This window comes from Oncorhynchus kisutch, unplaced genomic scaffold, assembly GCF_002021735.2.
Source record: "Oncorhynchus kisutch isolate 150728-3 unplaced genomic scaffold, Okis_V2 Okis09a-Okis19a_hom, whole genome shotgun sequence".
Taxonomy (NCBI): Eukaryota; Metazoa; Chordata; class Actinopteri; order Salmoniformes; family Salmonidae; genus Oncorhynchus; species Oncorhynchus kisutch.
Window position 1 is genome coordinate 18,029,767 of NW_022261985.1, and position 19,009 is coordinate 18,048,775.

A 19,009-nucleotide genomic window follows, 5' to 3' on the forward strand; every position below is an offset into this window, starting at 1 on the left:
GCTCTCCTTCTCCGCTCACTTTGAGGATCACACAGTGCCACCGACGCGGCCCACTAGCAAGGACAGTGGGCTCTCCTTCACTGCCAAGGACAGTGGGCTCTCCTTCACTACCAAGGACAGTGGGCTCTCCTTCACTACCAAGGACAGTGGGCTCTCCTTCACTACCAAGGACAGTGGGCTCTCCTTCACTACCAAGGACAGTGGGCTCTCCTTCACTACCAAGGACAGTGGGCTCTCCTTCACTACCAAGGACAGTGGGCTCTCCTTCTCCGCTCACTTTGAGGATCACACAGTGCCACCGACGCGGCCCACTACCAAGGACAGTGGGCTCTCCTTCACTACCAAGGACAGTGGGCTCTCCTTCACTACCAAGGACAGTGGGCTCTCCTTCTCCGCTCACTTTGAGGATCACACAGTGCCACCGACGCGGCCCACTACCAAGGACAGTGGGCTCTCCTTCACTACCAAGGACAGTGGGCTCTCCTTCTCCGCTCACTTTGAGGATCACACAGTGCCACCGACGCGGCCCACTACCAAGGACAGTGGGCTCTCCTTCACTACCAAGGACAGTGGGCTCTCCTTCACTACCAAGGACAGTGGGCTCTCCTTCACTACCAAGGACAGTGGGCTCTCCTTCACTACAAGGACAGTGGGCTCTCCTTCACTACCAAGGACAGTGGGCTCTCCTTCACTACCAAGGACAGTGGGCTCTCCTTCTCCGCTCACTTTGAGGATCACACAGTGCCACCGACGCGGCCCACTAACAAGGACAGTGGGCTCTCCTTCACTACCAAGGACAGTGGGCTCTCCTTCACTACCAAGGACAGTGGGCTCTCCTTCACTACCAAGGACAGTGGGCTCTCCTTCTCCGCTCACGTTGAGGATCACACAGTGCCACCGACGCGGCCCACTACCAAGGACAGTGGGCTCTCCTTCTCCGCTCACTTTGAGGATCACAGTGCCACCGACGCGGCCCACTGCCAAGGACAGTGGGCTCTCCTTCTCCGCTCACTTTGAGGATCACACAGTGCCACCGACGCGGCCCACTGCCAAGGACAGTGGGCTCTCCTTCACTACCAAGGACAGTGGGCTCTCCTTCACTACCAAGGACAGTGGGCTCTCCTTCACTACCAAGGACAGTGGGCTCTCCTTCTCTGCTCACTTTGAGGATCACACAGTGCCACCGACGCGGCCCACTACCAAGGACAGTGGGCTCTCCTTCACTACCAAGGACAGTGGGCTCTCCTTCACTACCAAGGACAGTGGGCTCTCCTTCACTACCAAGGACAGTGGGCTCTCCTTCACTACCAAGGACAGTGGGCTCTCCTTCTCCGCTCACTTTGAGGATCACACAGTGCCACCGACGCGGCCCACTACCAAGGACAGTGGGCTCTCCTTCACTACCAAGGACAGTGGGCTCTCCTTCACTACCAAGGTCAGTGGGCTCTCCTTCTCCGCTCACTTTGAGGATCACACAGTGCCACCGACGCGGCCCACTACCAAGGACAGTGGGCTCTCCTTCTCCGCTCACTTTGAGGATCACACAGTGCCACCGACGCGGCCCACTACCAAGGACAGTGGGCTCTCCTTCTCCGCTCACTTTGAGGATCACACAGTGCCACCGACGCGGCCCACTGCCAAGGACAGTGGGCTCTCCTTCTCCGCTCACTTTGAGGATCACACAGTGCCACCGACGCGGCCCACTACCAAGGACAGTGGGCTCTCCTTCACTACCAAGGACAGTGGGCTCTCCTTCACTACCAAGGACAGTGGGCTCTCCTTCACTACCAAGGACAGTGGGCTCTCCTTCTCCGCTCACTTTGAGGATCACACAATGCCACCGACGCGGCCCACTACCAAGGACAGTGGGCTCTCCTTCACTACCAAGGACAGTGGGCTCTCCTTCACTACCAAGGTCAGTGGGCTCTCCTTCTCCGCTCACTTTGAGGATCACACAGTGCCACCGACGCGGCCCACTACCAAGGACAGTGGGCTCTCCTTCTCCGCTCACTTTGAGGATCACACAGTGCCACCGACGCGGCCCACTACCAAGGACAGTGGGCTCTCCTTCTCCGCTCACTTTGAGGATCACACAGTGCCACCGACGCGGCCCACTGCCAAGGACAGTGGGCTCTCCTTCTCCGCTCACTTTGAGGATCACACAGTGCCACCGACGCGGCCCACTACCAAGGACAGTGGGCTCTCCTTCACTACCAAGGACAGTGGGCTCTCCTTCTCCGCTCACTTTGAGGATCACACAGTGCCACCGACGCGGCCCACTGCCAAGGACAGTGGGCTCTCCTTCACTACCAAGGACAGTGGGCTCTCCTTCACTACCAAGGACAGTGGGCTCTCCTTCACTACCAAGGACAGTGGGCTCTCCTTCACTACCAAGGACAGTGGGCTCTCCTTCACTACCAAGGACAGTGGGCTCTCCTTCACTACCAAGGACAGTGGGCTCTCCTTCACTACCAAGGACAGTGGGCTCTCCTTCACTACCAAGGACAGTGGGCTCTCCTTCACTACCAAGGACAGTGGGCTCTCCTTCACTACCAAGGACAGTGGGCTCTCCTTCACTACCAAGGACAGTGGGCTCTCCTTCACTACCAAGGACAGTGGGCTCTCCTTCACTACCAAGGACAGTGGGCTCTCCTTCACTACCAAGGACAGTGGGCTCTCCTTCACTACCAAGGACAGTGTAAATCACTGGCCACTTGGATACATTGAACACTAATCACTTTAATAATGTTTATATATTTTGCATTACTCATCTCATATGTATCTACTGTATTCTATTCTACTGTATCTTAGTCTATGCATTACTCATCTCATATGTATATACTGTATTCTATACTACTGTATCTTAGTCTATGCATTACTCATCTCATATGTATATACTGTATTCTATTCTACTGTATCTTAGTCTATGTATTACTCATCTCATATGTATATACTGTATTCTATTCTACTGTATCTTAGTCTATGTATTACTCATCTCATATGTATATACTGTATTCTATTCTACTGTATCTTAGTCTATGCATTACTCATCTCATATGTATCTACTGTATTCTATTCTACTGTATCTTAGTCTATGTATTACTCATCTCGTATGTATATACTGTATTCTATTCTACTGTATCTTAGTCTATGTATTACTCATCTCATATGTATATACTGTATTCTATTCTACTGTATCTTAGTCTATGCATTACTCATCTCATATGTATATACTGTATTCTATTCTACTGTATCTTAGTCTATGTATTACTCATCTCATATGTATATACTGTATTCTATTCTACTGTATCTTAGTCTATGTATTACTCATCTCATATGTATCTACTGTATTCTATTCTACTGTATCTTAGTCTATGTATTACTCATCTCATATGTATATACTGTATTCTATTCTACTGTATCTTAGTCTATGTATTACTCATCTCATATGCATACTGTATTCTATTCTACTGTATCTTAGTCTATGCATTACTCATCTCATATGTATATACTGTATTCTATTCTACTGTATCTTAGTCTATGCATTACTCATCTCATATGTATATACTGTATTCTATTCTACTGTATCTTAGTCTATGCTGCTCATCTCGTATGTATATACTGTATTCTATTCTACTGTATCTTAGTCTATGTATTACTCATCTCATATGTATATACTGTATTCTATACTATTCTACTGTATCTTAGTCTATGTATTACTCATCTTGTATGTATCTACTGTATTCTATTCTACTGTATCTTAGTCTTTGTATTACTCATCTCATATGTATATACTGTATTCTATACTATTCTACTGTATCTTAGTCTATGTATTACTCATCTCATATGTATATACTGTATTCTATACTATTCTACTGTATCTTAGTCTATGTATTACTCATCTCGTATGTATCTACTGTATTCTATTCTATTGTATCTTAGTCTGTATTACTCATCTCATATGTATATACTGTATTCTATACTACTGTATCTTAGTCTATTTATTACTCATCTCGTATGTATCTACTGTATTCTATTCTACTGTATCTTAGTCTATGTATTACTCATCTCATATGTATATACTGTATTCTGTCCTATTCTACTGTATCTTAGTCTATGCATTACTCATCTCATATGTATCTACTGTATTCTATTCTATTCTACTGTATCTTAGTCTATGCTGCTCATCTCGTATTTATCTACTGTATTCTATTCTACTGTATCTTAGTCTATGCATTACTCATCTCATATGTATCTACTGTATTCTATTCTACTGTATCTTAGTCTATGCATTACTCATCTCGTATGTATCTACTGTATTCTATTCTACTGTATCTTAGTCTATGCATTACTCATCTCGTATGTATCTACTGTATTCTATTCTACTGTATCTTAGTCTATGCATTACTCATCTCATATGTATATACTGTATTCTATTCTACTGTATCTTAGTCTATGCATTACTCATCTCATATGTATATACTGTATTCTATTCTACTGTATCTTAGTCTATGTATTACTCATCTCATATGTATATACTGTATTCTATTCTACTGTATCTTAGTCTATGCATTACTCATCTCGTATGTATATACTGTATTCTATTCTACTGTATCTTAGTCTATGCATTACTCATCTCGTATCTATATACTGTATTCTATTCTACTGTATCTTAGTCTATGCATTACTCATCTCGTATGTATCTACTGTATTCTATTCTACTGTATCTTAGTCTATGCATTACTCATCTCATATGTATATACTGTATTCTATTCTACTGTATCTTAGTCTATGCATTACTCATCTCATATGTATCTACTGTATTCTATTCTACTGTATCTTAGTCTATGCATTACTCATCTCGTATGTATATACTGTATTCTATTCTACTGTATCTTAGTCTATGTATTACTCATCTCATATGTATATACTGTATTCTATTCTACTGTATCTTAGTCTATGTATTACTCATCTCGTATGTATATACTGTATTCAATACTACTGTATCTTAGTCTATGCATTACTCATCTCATATGTATATACTGTATTCTATTCTACTGTATCTTAGTCTATGCATTACTCATCTCGTATGTATATACTGTATTCTATTCTACTGTATCTTAGTCTATGCATTACTCATCTCGTATGTATATACTGTATTCTATTCTACTGTATCTTAGTCTATGTATTACTCATCTCGTATGTATCTACTGTATTCTATTCTACTGTATCTTAGTCTATGCATTACTCATCTCATATGTATATACTGTATTCTATTCTATTCTACTGTATCTTAGTCTATGCATTACTCATCTCATATGTATATACTGTATTCTATTCTACTGTATCTTAGTCTATGCATTACTCATCTCGTATGTATATACTGTATTCTATTCTACTGTATCTTAGTCTATGCATTACTCATCTCATATGTATATACTGTATTCTATTCTATTCTACTGTATCTTAGTCTATGCATTACTCATCTCATATGTATATACTGTATTCTATTCTATTCTACTGTATCTTAGTCTATGCATTACTCATCTCGTATGTATTTACTGTATTCTATTCTACTGTATCTTAGTCTATGCATTACTCATCTCATATGTATATACTGTATTCTATTCTACTGTATCTTAGTCTATGTATTACTCATCTCATATGTATATACTGTATTCTATTCTTCTGTATCTTAGTCTATGTATTACTCATCTCATATGTATATACTGTATTCTATTCTTCTGTATCTTAGTCTATGCATTACTCATCTCATATGTATATACTGTATTCTATTCTACTGTATCTTAGTCTATGCATTACTCATCTCGTATGTATCTACTGTATTCTATACTATTCTACTGTATCTTAGTCTATGCATTACTCATCTCATATGTATATACTGTATTCTATTCTTCTGTATCTTAGTCTATGCATTACTCATCTCATATGTATATACTGTATTCTATTCTACTGTATCTTAGTCTATGCATTACTCATCTCGTATGTATCTACTGTATTCTATACTATTCTACTGTATCTTAGTCTATGTATATACTGTATTCTATACTACTGTATCTTAGTCTATGTATTACTCATCTCGTATGTATATACTGTATTCTATTCTACTGTATCTTAGTCTATGCATTACTCATCTCATATGTATATACTGTATTCTATTCTACTGTATCTTAGTCTATGCATTACTCATCTCATATGTATATACTGTATTCTATACTACTGTATCTTAGTCTATGTATTACTCATCTCATATGTATATACTGTATTCTATTCTACTGTATCTTAGTCTATGCATTACTCATCTCATATGTATATACTGTATTCTATTCTACTGTATCTTAGTCTATGTATTACTCATCTCATATGTATATACTGTATTCTATTCTACTGTATTTTAGTCTATGTATTACTCATCTCATATGTATATACTGTATCCTATTCTACTGTATCTTAGTCTATGCATTACTCATATGTATATACTGTATTCTATTCTACTGTATTTTAGTCTATGCCGCTCTGACATTTCTCCTCCATATATTGATATATTCTTAATTCCATTCCTTTACTAAGATATGTAGGTATTGGGTATATTTTGTGAAATTGTTAGATATTACTGCACTGTCGGAGCTAGAAACACAAGCATTTCGATAAACCTGCAATAACATCTGCTAAACACGTGTATGTGACCAATACAATTTGATTATTCAGTTAGTGAAGCCATGTTTCAGTCTCTATTCAGTTAGTGAAGCCATGTTCTTGTTTCAGTCTCTATTCAGTTAGTGAAGCCATGTTTCTGTCTCTATTCAGTTAGTGAAGCCATGTTCTTGTTTCAGTCTCTATTCAGTTAGTGAAGCCATGTTTCTGTATCTATTCAGTTAGTGAAGCCATGTTTCTGTCTCTATTCAGTTAGTGAAGCCATGTTTCTGTCTCTATTCAGTTAGTGAAGCCATGTTCTTGTTTCAGTCTCTTCAGTTAGTGAAGCCATGTTTCAGTCTCTATTCAGTTAGTGAAGCCATGTTTGTCTCTATTCAGTTAGTGAAGCCATGTTCTTGTTTCAGTCTCTATTCAGTTAGTGAAGCCATGTTTCTGTCTCTATTCAGTTAGTGAAGCCATGTTTCTGTCTCTATTCAGTTAGTGAAGCCATGTTTCTGTCTCTATTCAGTTAGTGAAGCCATGTTCCTGTTTCAGTCTGTAGTCAAATCAAATCGTATTTGTCACATCCAAGCCCTTAACCAACAACGCAGTTTCAAGAAAACACCTAAAAAAAGTTAGATACAAATAAGAGCAGCAGTAAATAACAATAGCATGGCTACATACAGGGGGGTACCGGGTCAATGTGGAGGCTACATACAGGGGGTACCGGTACAGAGTCAATGTGGAGGCTACATACAGGGGGTACCGGTACAGAGTCAATGTGGAGGCTACATACAGGGGGTACTGGTACAGAGTCAATGTGGAGGCTACATACAGGGGGTACCGGTACAGGGTCAATGTGGAGGCTACATACAGGGGGTACCGGTACAGAGTCAATGTGGAGGCTATATACAGAGGGTACTGGTACAGAGTCAATGTGGAGGCTATATACAGGGGGTACCGGTACAGAGTCAATGTGGAGGCTATATACAGGGGGTACCGGTACAGAGTCAATGTGGAGGCTACATACAGGGGGTACCGGTACAGGGTCAATGTGGAGGCTATATACAGGGGGGTACCGGTACAGAGTCAATGTGGAGGCTATATACAGGGGGTACCGGTACAGGGTCAATGTGGAGGCTACATACAGGGGGTACCGGTACAGGGTCAATGTGGAGGCTATATACAGGGGGTACCGGTACAGAGTCAATGTGGAGGCTATATACAGGGGGTACCGGTACAGGGTCAATGTGGAGGCTACATACAGGGGGTACCGGTACAGGGTCAATGTGGAGGCTATATACAGGGGGTACCGGTACAGGGTCAATGTGGAGGCTACATACAGGGGGTACCGGTACAGGGTCAATGTGGAGGCTACATACAGGGGGGTACCGGTACAGGGTCAATGTGGAGGCTACATACAGGGGGTACTGGTACAGAGTCAATGTGGAGGCTACATACAGGGGGTACTGGTACAGAGTCAATGTGGAGGCTATATACAGGGGGTACTGGTACAGAGTCAATGTGGAGGCTACATACAGGGGGTACTGGTACAGAGTCAATGTGGAGGCTATATACAGGGGGTACCGGTACAGAGTCAATGTGGAGGCTATATACAGAGGGTACTGGTACAGAGTCAATGTGGAGGCTACATACAGGGGGTACCGGTACAGAGTCAATGTGGAGGCTATATACAGGGGGTACTGGTACAGAGTCAACGTGGAGGCTATATACAGAGGGTACTGGTACAGAGTCAATGTGGAGGCTATATACAGGGGGTACCGGTACAGAGTCAATGTGGAGGCTATATACAGGGGGTACTGGTACAGAGTCAACGTGGAGGCTATATACAGAGGGTACTGGTACAGAGTCAATGTGGAGACTATATACAGGGGGGTACCGGTACAGAGTCAATGTGGAGGCTACATACAGGGGGTACTGGTACAGAGTCAATGTGGAGGCTACATACAGGGGGTACCGGTACAGAGTCAATGTGGAGGCTACATACAGGGGGTACCGATACAGAGTCAATGTGGAGGCTACATACAGGGGGTACCGGTACAGAGTCAATGTGGAGGCTACATACAGGGGGTACCGATACAGAGTCAATGTGGAGGCTACATACAGGGGGTACCAGTACAGAGTCAATGTGGAGGCTACATACAGGAGGTACTGGTACAGAGTCAATGTGGAGGCTACATACAGGGGGTACTGGTACAGAGTCAATGTGGAGGCTATATACAGGGTGTTACGGTACAGAGTCAATGTGGAGGCTATATACAGGGGGTACCGGTACAGAGTCAATGTGGAGGCTACATACAGGGGGTACTGGTACAGAGTCAATGTGGAGACTACATACAGGGGGTACTGGTACAGAGTCAATGTGGAGGCTATATACAGGGGGTACCAGTACTGAGTCAATGTGGAGGCTACATACAGGGGGTACTGGTACAGAGTCAATGTGGAGGCTACATACAGGGGGTACTGGTACAGAGTCAATGTGGAGGCTACATACAGGAGGTACTGGTACAGAGTCAATGTGGAGACTACATACAGGAGGTACTGGTACAGAGTCAATGTGGAGACTACATACAGGAGGTACTGGTACAGAGTCAATGTGGAGGCTATATACAGGGGGTACCAGTACAGAGTCACTGTGGAGGCTACATACAGGGTGTACCAGTACAGAGAAGCTGTGGAGGCTATATACAGGGTATTACGGTACAGAGTCAATGTGGAGGCTACATACAGGGGGTACCGGTACAGAGTCAATGTGGAGTACCAGTACAGAGTCAATGTGGAGGCTACATACAGGGGGTACCAGTACAGAGTCAATGTGGAGGCTACATACAGGGGGTACCAGTACAGAGTCAATGTGGAGGCTACATACAGGGGGTACCAGTACAGAGTCAATGTGGAGGCTATATACAGGGGGTACCAGTACTGAGTCAATGTGGAGGCTATATACAGGGGGTACCGGTACAGAGTCAATATGGAGGCTATATACAGGGGGTACCGGTACAGAGTCAATGTGGAGGCTACATACAGGGGGTACCGGTACAGAGTCAATGTGGAGGCTACATACAGGGGGTACCGGTACAGAGTCAATGTGGAGACTATATACAGGGGGTACTGGTACAGAGTCAATGTGGAGACTATATACAGGGGGTACCGGTACAGAGTCAATGTGGAGGCTACATACAGGGGGTACCAGTACTGAGTCAATGTGGAGTACCAGTACAGAGTCAATGTGGAGGCTACATACAGGGGGTACCAGTACAGAGTCAATGTGGAGGCTACATACAGGGGGTACCAGTACAGAGTCAATGTGGAGGCTACATACAGGGGGTACCAGTACAGAGTCAATGTGGAGGCTATATACAGGGGGTACCAGTAGTGAGTCAATGTGGAGGCTATATACAGGGGGTACCGGTACAGAGTCAATGTGGAGGCTATATACAGGGGGTACCGGTACAGAGTCATTGTAGAGGCTACATACAGGCGGTACCAGTACAGAGTCAATGTGGAGGCTATATACAGGGGGTACCAGTACTGAGTCAATGTGGAGGCTATATACAGGGGGTACCGGTACAGAGTCAATGTGGAGGCTATATACAGGGGATACCGGTACAGAGTCAATGTGGAGGCTACATACAGGGGGTACCGGTACAGAGTCAATGTGGAGGCTACATACAGGGGGTACCGGTACAGAGTCAATGTGGAGACTATATACAGGGGGTACTGGTACAGAGTCAATGTGGAGACTATATACAGGGGGTACCGGTACAGAGTCAATGTGGAGGCTACATACAGGGGGTACCAGTACAGAGTCAATGTGGAGGCTACATACAGGGGGTACCAGTACTGAGTCAATGTGGAGGCTATATACAGGGTGTTACGGTACAGAGTCAATGTGGAGGCTACATACAGGGGTACCGGTACAGAGTCAATGTGGAGGCTATATACAGGGGGTACCGGTACAGAGTCAATGTGGAGGCTATATACAGGGGGTACCGGTAAAGGGTCAATGTGGAGGCTACATACAGGGGTACCGGTACAGGGTCAATGTGGAGGCTATATACAGGGGGTACCGGTACAGAGTCAATGTGGAGGCTATATACAGGGGGTACCGGTACAGGGTCAATGTGGAGGCTACATACAGGGGGTACCGGTACAGGGTCAATGTGGAGGCTACATACAGGGGGTACCGGTACAGGGTCAATGTGGAGGCTACATACAGGGGGTACCGGTACAGGGTCAATGTGGAGGCTACATACAGGGGGTACTGGTACAGAGTCAATGTGGAGGCTACATACAGGGGGTACTGGTACAGAGTCAATGTGGAGGCTATATACAGGGGGTACTGGTACAGAGTCAACGTGGAGGCTATATACAGAGGGTACTGGTACAGAGTCAATGTGGAGACTATATACAGGGGGTACCGGTACAGAGTCAATGTGGAGGCTACATACAGGGGGTACTGGTACAGAGTCAATGTGGAGGCTACATACAGGGGGTACTGGTACAGAGTCAATGTGGAGGCTACATACAGGGGGTACTGGTACAGAGTCAATGTGGAGGCTATATACAGGGTGTTACGGTACAGAGTCAATGTGGAGGCTATATACAGGGGGTACCGGTACAGAGTCAATGTGGAGGCTACATACAGGGGGTACTGGTACAGAGTCAATGTGGAGACTACATACAGGGGGTACTGGTACAGAGTCAATGTGGAGGCTATATACAGGGGGTACCAGTACTGAGTCAATGTGGAGGCTACATACAGGGGGTACTGGTACAGAGTCAATGTGGAGGCTACATACAGGGGGTACTGGTACAGAGTCAATGTGGAGGCTACATACAGGAGGTACTGGTACAGAGTCAATGTGGAGACTACATACAGGAGGTACTGGTACAGAGTCAATGTGGAGACTACATACAGGAGGTACTGGTACAGAGTCAATGTGGAGGCTATATACAGGGGGTACCAGTACAGAGTCACTGTGGAGGCTACATACAGGGGGTACCAGTACAGAGAAGCTGTGGAGGCTATATACAGGGTATTACGGTACAGAGTCAATGTGGAGGCTACATACAGGGGGTACCGGTACAGAGTCAATGTGGAGTACCAGTACAGAGTCAATGTGGAGGCTACATACAGGGGGTACCAGTACAGAGTCAATGTGGAGGCTACATACAGGGGGTACCAGTACAGAGTCAATGTGGAGGCTACATACAGGGGGTACCAGTACAGAGTCAATGTGGAGGCTATATACAGGGGGTACCAGTACTGAGTCAATGTGGAGGCTATATACAGGGGGTACCGGTACAGAGTCAATGTGGAGGCTATATACAGGGGGTACCGGTACAGAGTCAATGTGGAGGCTACATACAGGGGGTACCGGTACAGAGTCAATGTGGAGGCTACATACAGGGGGTACCGGTACAGAGTCAATGTGGAGACTATATACAGGGGGTACTGGTACAGAGTCAATGTGGAGACTATATACAGGGGGTACCGGTACAGAGTCAATGTGGAGGCTACATACAGGGGGTACCAGTACTGAGTCAATGTGGAGACTACATACAGGAGGTACTGGTACAGAGTCAATGTGGAGGCTACATACAGGGGGTACCGGTACAGAGTCAATGTGGAGTACCAGTACAGAGTCAATGTGGAGGCTACATACAGGGGGTACCAGTACAGAGTCAATGTGGAGGCTACATACAGGGGGTACCAGTACAGAGTCAATGTGGAGGCTACATACAGGGGGTACCAGTACAGAGTCAATGTGGAGGCTATATACAGGGGGTACCAGTACTGAGTCAATGTGGAGGCTATATACAGGGGGTACCGGTACAGAGTCCATGTGGAGGCTATATACAGGGGGTACCGGTACAGAGTCAATGTGGAGGCTACATACAGGGGGTACCAGTACAGAGTCAATGTGGAGGCTATATACAGGGGGTACCAGTACTGAGTCAATGTGGAGGCTATATACAGGGGGTACCGGTACAGAGTCAATGTGGAGGCTATATACAGGGGGTACCGGTACAGAGTCAATGTGGAGGCTACATACAGGGGGTACCGGTACAGAGTCAATGTGGAGGCTACATACAGGGGGTACCGGTACAGAGTCAATGTGGAGACTATATACAGGGGGTACTGGTACAGAGTCAATGTGGAGACTATATACAGGGGGTACCGGTACAGAGTCAATGTGGAGGCTACATACAGGGGGTACCAGTACAGAGTCAATGTGGAGGCTACATACAGGGGGTACCAGTACTGAGTCAATGTGGAGGCTATATACAGGGTGTTACGGTACAGAGTCAATGTGGAGGCTACATACAGGGGTACCGGTACAGAGTCAATGTGGAGGCTATATACAGGGGGTACCGGTACAGAGTCAATGTGGAGGCTACATACAGGGGGTACTGGTACAGAGTCAATGTGGAGGCTACATACAGGGGGTACTGGTACAGAGTCAATGTGGAGGCTACATACAGGGGGTACTGGTACAGAGTCAATGTGGAGGCTACATACAGGGGGTACTGGTACAGAGTCAATGTGGAGGCTACATACAGGGGGTACCGGTACAGAGTCAATGTGGAGGCTACATACAGGGGTACTGGTACAGAGTCAATGTGGAGGCTACATACAGGGGGTACCGGTACAGAGTCAATGTGGAGGCTATATACAGGGTGTTACGGTACAGAGTCAATGTGGAGACTATATACAGGGGGTACCGGTACAGAGTCAATGTGGAGGCTATATACAGGGTGTTACGGTACAGAGTCAATGTGGAGGCTACATACAGGGGGTACCGGTACAGAGTCAATGTGGAGGCTACATACAGGGGGTACCGGTACAGAGTCAATGTGGAGGCTATATACAGGGGGGTACCGGTACAGAGTCAATGTGGAGGCTATATACAGGGGGTACAGGTACAGAGTCAATATGGAGGCTATATACAGGGGGTACCGGTGCTGAGTCAATGTGGAGGCTATATACAGGGGGTACCGGTACAGAGTCAATGTGGAGGCTATATACAGGGGGTACCGGTACAGAGTCAATATGGAGGCTATATACAGGGGGTACCGGTACAGAGTCAATGTGGAGGCTACATACAGGAGGTACCGGTACAGAGTCAATGTGGAGGCTATATACAGGGGGTACCGGTACAGAGTCAATGTGCGGGAGCACCGGTTAGTCGAGGTAATTGAGGTAATATGTACATGTAGGTAGAGTTAAAGTGACTATGCATAGATAATAACAGAGTAGCAGCAGCGTAGAAGAGGAGGCAATGCAAATAGCCTGGGTAGCCATTTGGTTAGCTGTTCCAAGAAGCTGTTGGTCCAAGAGGCTTCTGAGACTTTGCGCTTCGGTAAAGCTTGCCGTGTGGTAGCAGAGAGAACAGTCTATGACTAAGACTTTCACAATTTTTAGGGCCTTCCTCTGACACCGCCAGGTATAGAGGTCCTGGATGACAAGAAGCTTGGCCCCTGTGATGTACTGGGCCGTACACACTACCCTCTGTAGTGCCTTGCGGTCGGAGGCCGAGCAGTTGCAATATCAGGCAGTGATGCAACCCATCAGGATTTCTTATAAGCTTCCGGGTCAGAGTCCTGCTCCTTGAAAGCTGCAGCTCTAACCTTTAGCTCAGAGCGAATGTTGCCTGTAATCAATGGCTTCTGGTTGGGGGATGTACGTTCAGTAACTGCGGGAATGACGTCATCGATGCACTTCTTGGGCATAGTGGGAGGTGGCCTGGCGGGTAGGTGCGTTGGGCCATTAACCGAAAGGTTGCTGGATCGAATCCCCGAGCTGACAAGATAAAAAATCTGTCATTCTTTCCCTGAACAACGCAGTTAATCCACTGTTCGTCCAGGCGTGGATGTCGATTATGGCAGCCCCCCGCACCTCTCTGATTCAGAGGTTGGGTTCATTTCAGAAGACACATTTCAGTTGAATGCATTCAGTTGTACAACTGGCTAGGTATTTCATCTTTCCCTTTCCATATTGATGAAATCAGTGACTGATGTGGTGTACTCCTCACTGCCATCGGAAGAATCCCGGGACATAATCCAGTCTGTGCAAAACAGTCCTGTAGTTTAGCATCTGCTTCATCTGACCACTTTTTTTATTGACCGAGTCACTGGTGCTTCCTGCTTTATGTTTGCTTGTAAGCAGGAATCAGGAGGATAGAATTATGGTCAGATTTGCCAAATGGAGGGCGAGCTTTGTACGTGTCTCTGTGTGGTGTAAAGGTGGTCCAGAGGTTTTTCCCCCCTCTGGTTGCACATTTAACATGCTGATAGAAATGAGGCAAAACAGATTTAAGTTTCCCTGCATTTAAAGTCCCCGGCCACTAGGAGCGCCACCTCTGGATGAGCGTTTTACTGTTTGCTTATGGGGGTATACAGCTCATTGAGTCTTAGTGCATCGGTCTGTGGTGGTATGTAGACAGCTTCAAAAAATACAGACGAAAACTCTAGGTAGTTACTGTGGTCTACAGCTCATCATGAGATCCTCTACGTCAGGAGAGCAAAACCTCTTCCTTAGACATCACCAGCTGTTGTTTACAAATATACATAGACCTCCGCCCCGTGTCTTACCAGAGGCCGGTGGTCTATCCTGCCTATAGAGTGTATAACCCGCCAGCTGTATGTTATTAATGTCGTTGTTCAGCCACGACTGTGAAACATAAGGTATTACAGTTTTTAATGTCCCGTTTGTAGGATATACGTGCTTTCAGTTCATCCCATTTATTTTCCAACGATTGAACATTGCCATCCGTACTGTTAGCCAAAGGCAGATTAGCCTCTCGCCACCTGATCCTCACAAGGCAATCTCTTTCCGGGAAATCTCTGTTTCTCCAGCGAATGACAGGGATGAGGGTCCGTTTGGGTGTTTGGAGTATATCATTCCCATCCGACTCATTCAAGAGAAATTATTTGTCCAATTCGAGGTGAGTAATCGCTGTTCTGATGTCCAGAAGCTATTTTCGGTCATAAGAGACAGTAACAGCAACATTATGCACAAAATAAGTTACAAACAATGAGAAAAAACAAAACAAAATAGCACGGTTGGTTAAGAGCCAATAAAAGACGGCTGCCATCCTCTACAAGCCATATAGAGAGCGGCCACACAGCCGTTCCTCGGGCCATACAGCCGCTCCCTGGCCACACGGCCGCTCCCTGGCCACACGGCCGCTCCCTGGCCACACGGCCGCTCCCTGGCCACACGGCCGCTCCCTGGCCACACGGCCGCTCCCTGGCCACACGGCCGCTCCCTGGCCAAACAGCCGCTCGCTAACCTAACTGCTGCTCAAATAGAGAGTTCCTGAGAGTCTGCCTGTTTAGAAGCAAGAGGAGGAGGGGAGAGGATGAGGAGAAGGAGGAGCAGAAGGAGGAGGAAGAGGAGCAGGCAGAGGAAGAAGAGGAGCAGGCAGAGGAGAAGAAGAGGAGCAGGCAGAGGAGAAGAGGAGTGTTACCGATGTCCCAGTGTTCATAGCAGACAGTAACTTCTGTCTCCACCTGTCTTTCCCTGCCGCCACGTCCTCCTCCCGCTGCACAGGCTGCAACACAGAGCATGGCTGAACACAGGACAAAAACAGCCAACACACACGCCTTCCCACCCTCCAACCATATCCCTCCAGCCAACAGTGGTTAGGAACATGGTATGATGGTAACATCCCAGTATGTTGAATCAGCACAATGTGTTGTTGTGAAGACATTGGGCTGCTCCAACAGGCCTGGAGAGAGACAGCGGCTCTGCATGGGGCAGCTCCAACAGGCCTGGAGAGACAGACAGCAGCTCTGTATGGGGCTGCTTCTACTGTAGCACCCCACCCCCCCATCTCTATCTCAACCCAGTCCTCCTGGGCTTTCTACCGTAGCACCCCCACCCCCCCATCTCTACTCAGTACCCCTGGGCTTTCTATAAGGTAGCACCCAACCCCATCTCTACTCAGTCCCCCTGGGCTGTCTATACCATAGCACCCCCATCTCTACTCAGTCCCCCTGGGCTTTCTATACCGTAGCACCCCCATCTCTACTCAGTCCCCCTGGGCTTTCTATACCGTAGCACCCCCATCTCTACTCAGTCCCCCTGGGCTGTCTATACCGTAGCACCCCCTCCCCCATCTCTACTCAGTCCCCCTGGGCTTTCTATACCGTAGCACCACCCATCTCTACTCAGTCCCCCTGGGCTGTCTAAACAGTAGCACCACAGTCCCCCTGGGCTGTCTATACCGTAACACCACCCCCCCCATCTCTACTCAGTCCCACTGGGCTGTCTATACCGTAACACCACCCCCCTCTAACTCAACTCAGTCCCCCTGGGCTGTCTATACCGTAACACCCCCCCCCATCCCTACTCAGTCCCCCTGGGCTTTCTATAAGGTAGCACCCAACCCCATCTCTACTCAGTCCCCTGGGCTTTCTATACCGTAGCACCCCCCATCTCTAACTCAACTCAGTCCCCCTGGGCTGTCTATACCGTAACACCCCCCCATCTCTACTCAGTCCCCCTGGGCTGTCTATACTGTAGCACCCCCCCATCTCTACTCAGTCCCGCTGGGCTTTCTATACAGTAGCAACCCCCCATCTCTACTCAGTCCCCCTGGGCTGTCTATACCGTAGCAACCCCCCATCTCTACTCAGTCCCCCTGGGCTGTCTATACCGTAGCAACCCCCCATCTCTACTCAGTCTCCCTGGGCTTTCTATACCGTAGCACCCCCCCATCTCTACTCAGTCCCCCTGGGCTGTCTATACCGTAGCAACCCCCCCATCTCTACTCAGTCCCCTGGGCTGTCTATACCGTAGCAACCCCCCCATCTCTACTCAGTCTCCCTGGGCTTTCTATACCGTAGCACCCCCCCATCTCTACTCAGTCCCCCTGGGCTGTCTATACCATAGCACCCCCATCTCTACTCAGTCCCCCTGGGCTTTCTATACCGTAGCACCCCCATCTCTACTCAGTCCCCCTGGGCTTTCTATACCGTAGCACCCCCATCTCTACTCAGTCCCCCTGGGCTGTCTATACCGTAGCACCACCCATCTCTAACTCAACTCAGTCCCCCTGGGCTGTCTATACCGTAACACCCCCCCCATCCCTACTCAGTCCCCCTGGGCTTTCTATAAGGTAGCACCCAACCCCATCTCTACTCAGTCCCCTGGGCTTTCTATACCGTAGCACCCCCCATCTCTAACTCAACTCAGTCCCCCTGGGCTGTCTATACCGTAACACCCCCCCATCCCTACTCAGTCCCCCTGGGCTTTCTATACCGTAGCACCCCCCCATCTCTTAACTCAACTCAGTCCCCCTGGGCTGTCTATACCGTAACACCCCCCCCCATCTCTACTCAGTCCCCCTGGGCTGTCTATACCGTAGCACCCCCCATCTCTACTCAGTCCCCCTGGGCTGTCTATACCGTAGCAACCCCCCATCTCTACTCAGTCCCCCTGGGCTGTCTATACCGTAGCAACCCCCCATCTCTACTCAGTCCCCCTGGGCTTTCTATACCGTAGCACCCCCATCTCTACTCAGTCCCCCTGGGCTGTCTATACCGTAGCACCCCCCCCCCCCATCTCTACTCAGTCCCCCTGGGCTTTCTATACCGTAACACCCCCCATCTCTACTCAGTCCCCCTGGGCTTTCTATACCGTAACACCCCCCATCTCTACTCAGTCCCCCTGGGCTGTCTATACAGTAGCACCACAGTCCCCCTGGGCTGTCTATACAGTAGCACCACCCATCTCTACTCAGGCCCCCTGGGCTGCCTATACCGTAGCACCACCCATCTCTACTCAGTCCCCCTGGGCTGTCTATACAGTAGCACCACCCATCTCTACTCAGTCCCCCTGGGCTGTCTATACAGTAGCACCACAGTCCCCCTGGGCTGTCTATACAGTAGCACCACAGTCCCCCTGGGCTGTCTATACAGTAGCACCACCCATCTCTACTCAGTCCCCCTGGGCTGTCTATACAGTAGCACCACGCCCCCCTGGGCTGTCTATACAGTAGCACCACAGTCCCCCTGTGCTGTCTATACAGTAGCACCACAGTCCCCCTGTGCTGTCTATACAGTAGCACCACAGTCCCCCTGTGCTGTCTATACAGTAGCACCACCCATCTCTACTCAGTCCCCCTGGGCTGTCTATACAGTAGCACCACCCATCTCTACTCAGTCCCCCTGGGCTGTCTATACAGTAGCACCACAGTCCCCCTGGGCTGTCTATACAGTAGCACCACAGTCCCCCTGGGCTGTCTATACAGTAGCACCACAGTCCCCCTGTGCTGTCTATACAGTAGCACCACCCATCTCTACTCAGTCCCCCTGGGCTGTC

The 19,009-nt window shown here is 47.6% G+C and overlaps 1 protein-coding gene across 2 annotated transcripts in view; it reads right to left on the reverse strand.

Moving 5' to 3' along the window:
- Positions 1-19,009, reverse strand: part of LOC109886198 (anoctamin-1) — a 155,454-nt gene that overhangs the window by 83,674 nt on the left and 52,771 nt on the right. The window contains exon 15 of one of the 2 annotated variants that reach the window (XM_031815549.1): positions 16,152-16,235. The exons of the other annotated variant lie outside the window; for it this stretch is intronic. Coding sequence (XP_031671409.1) covers positions 16,152-16,235 — 84 coding nt within the window. The remainder of the gene's footprint in view (positions 1-16,151; positions 16,236-19,009) is intronic. 2 annotated transcript variants of the gene reach the window in all.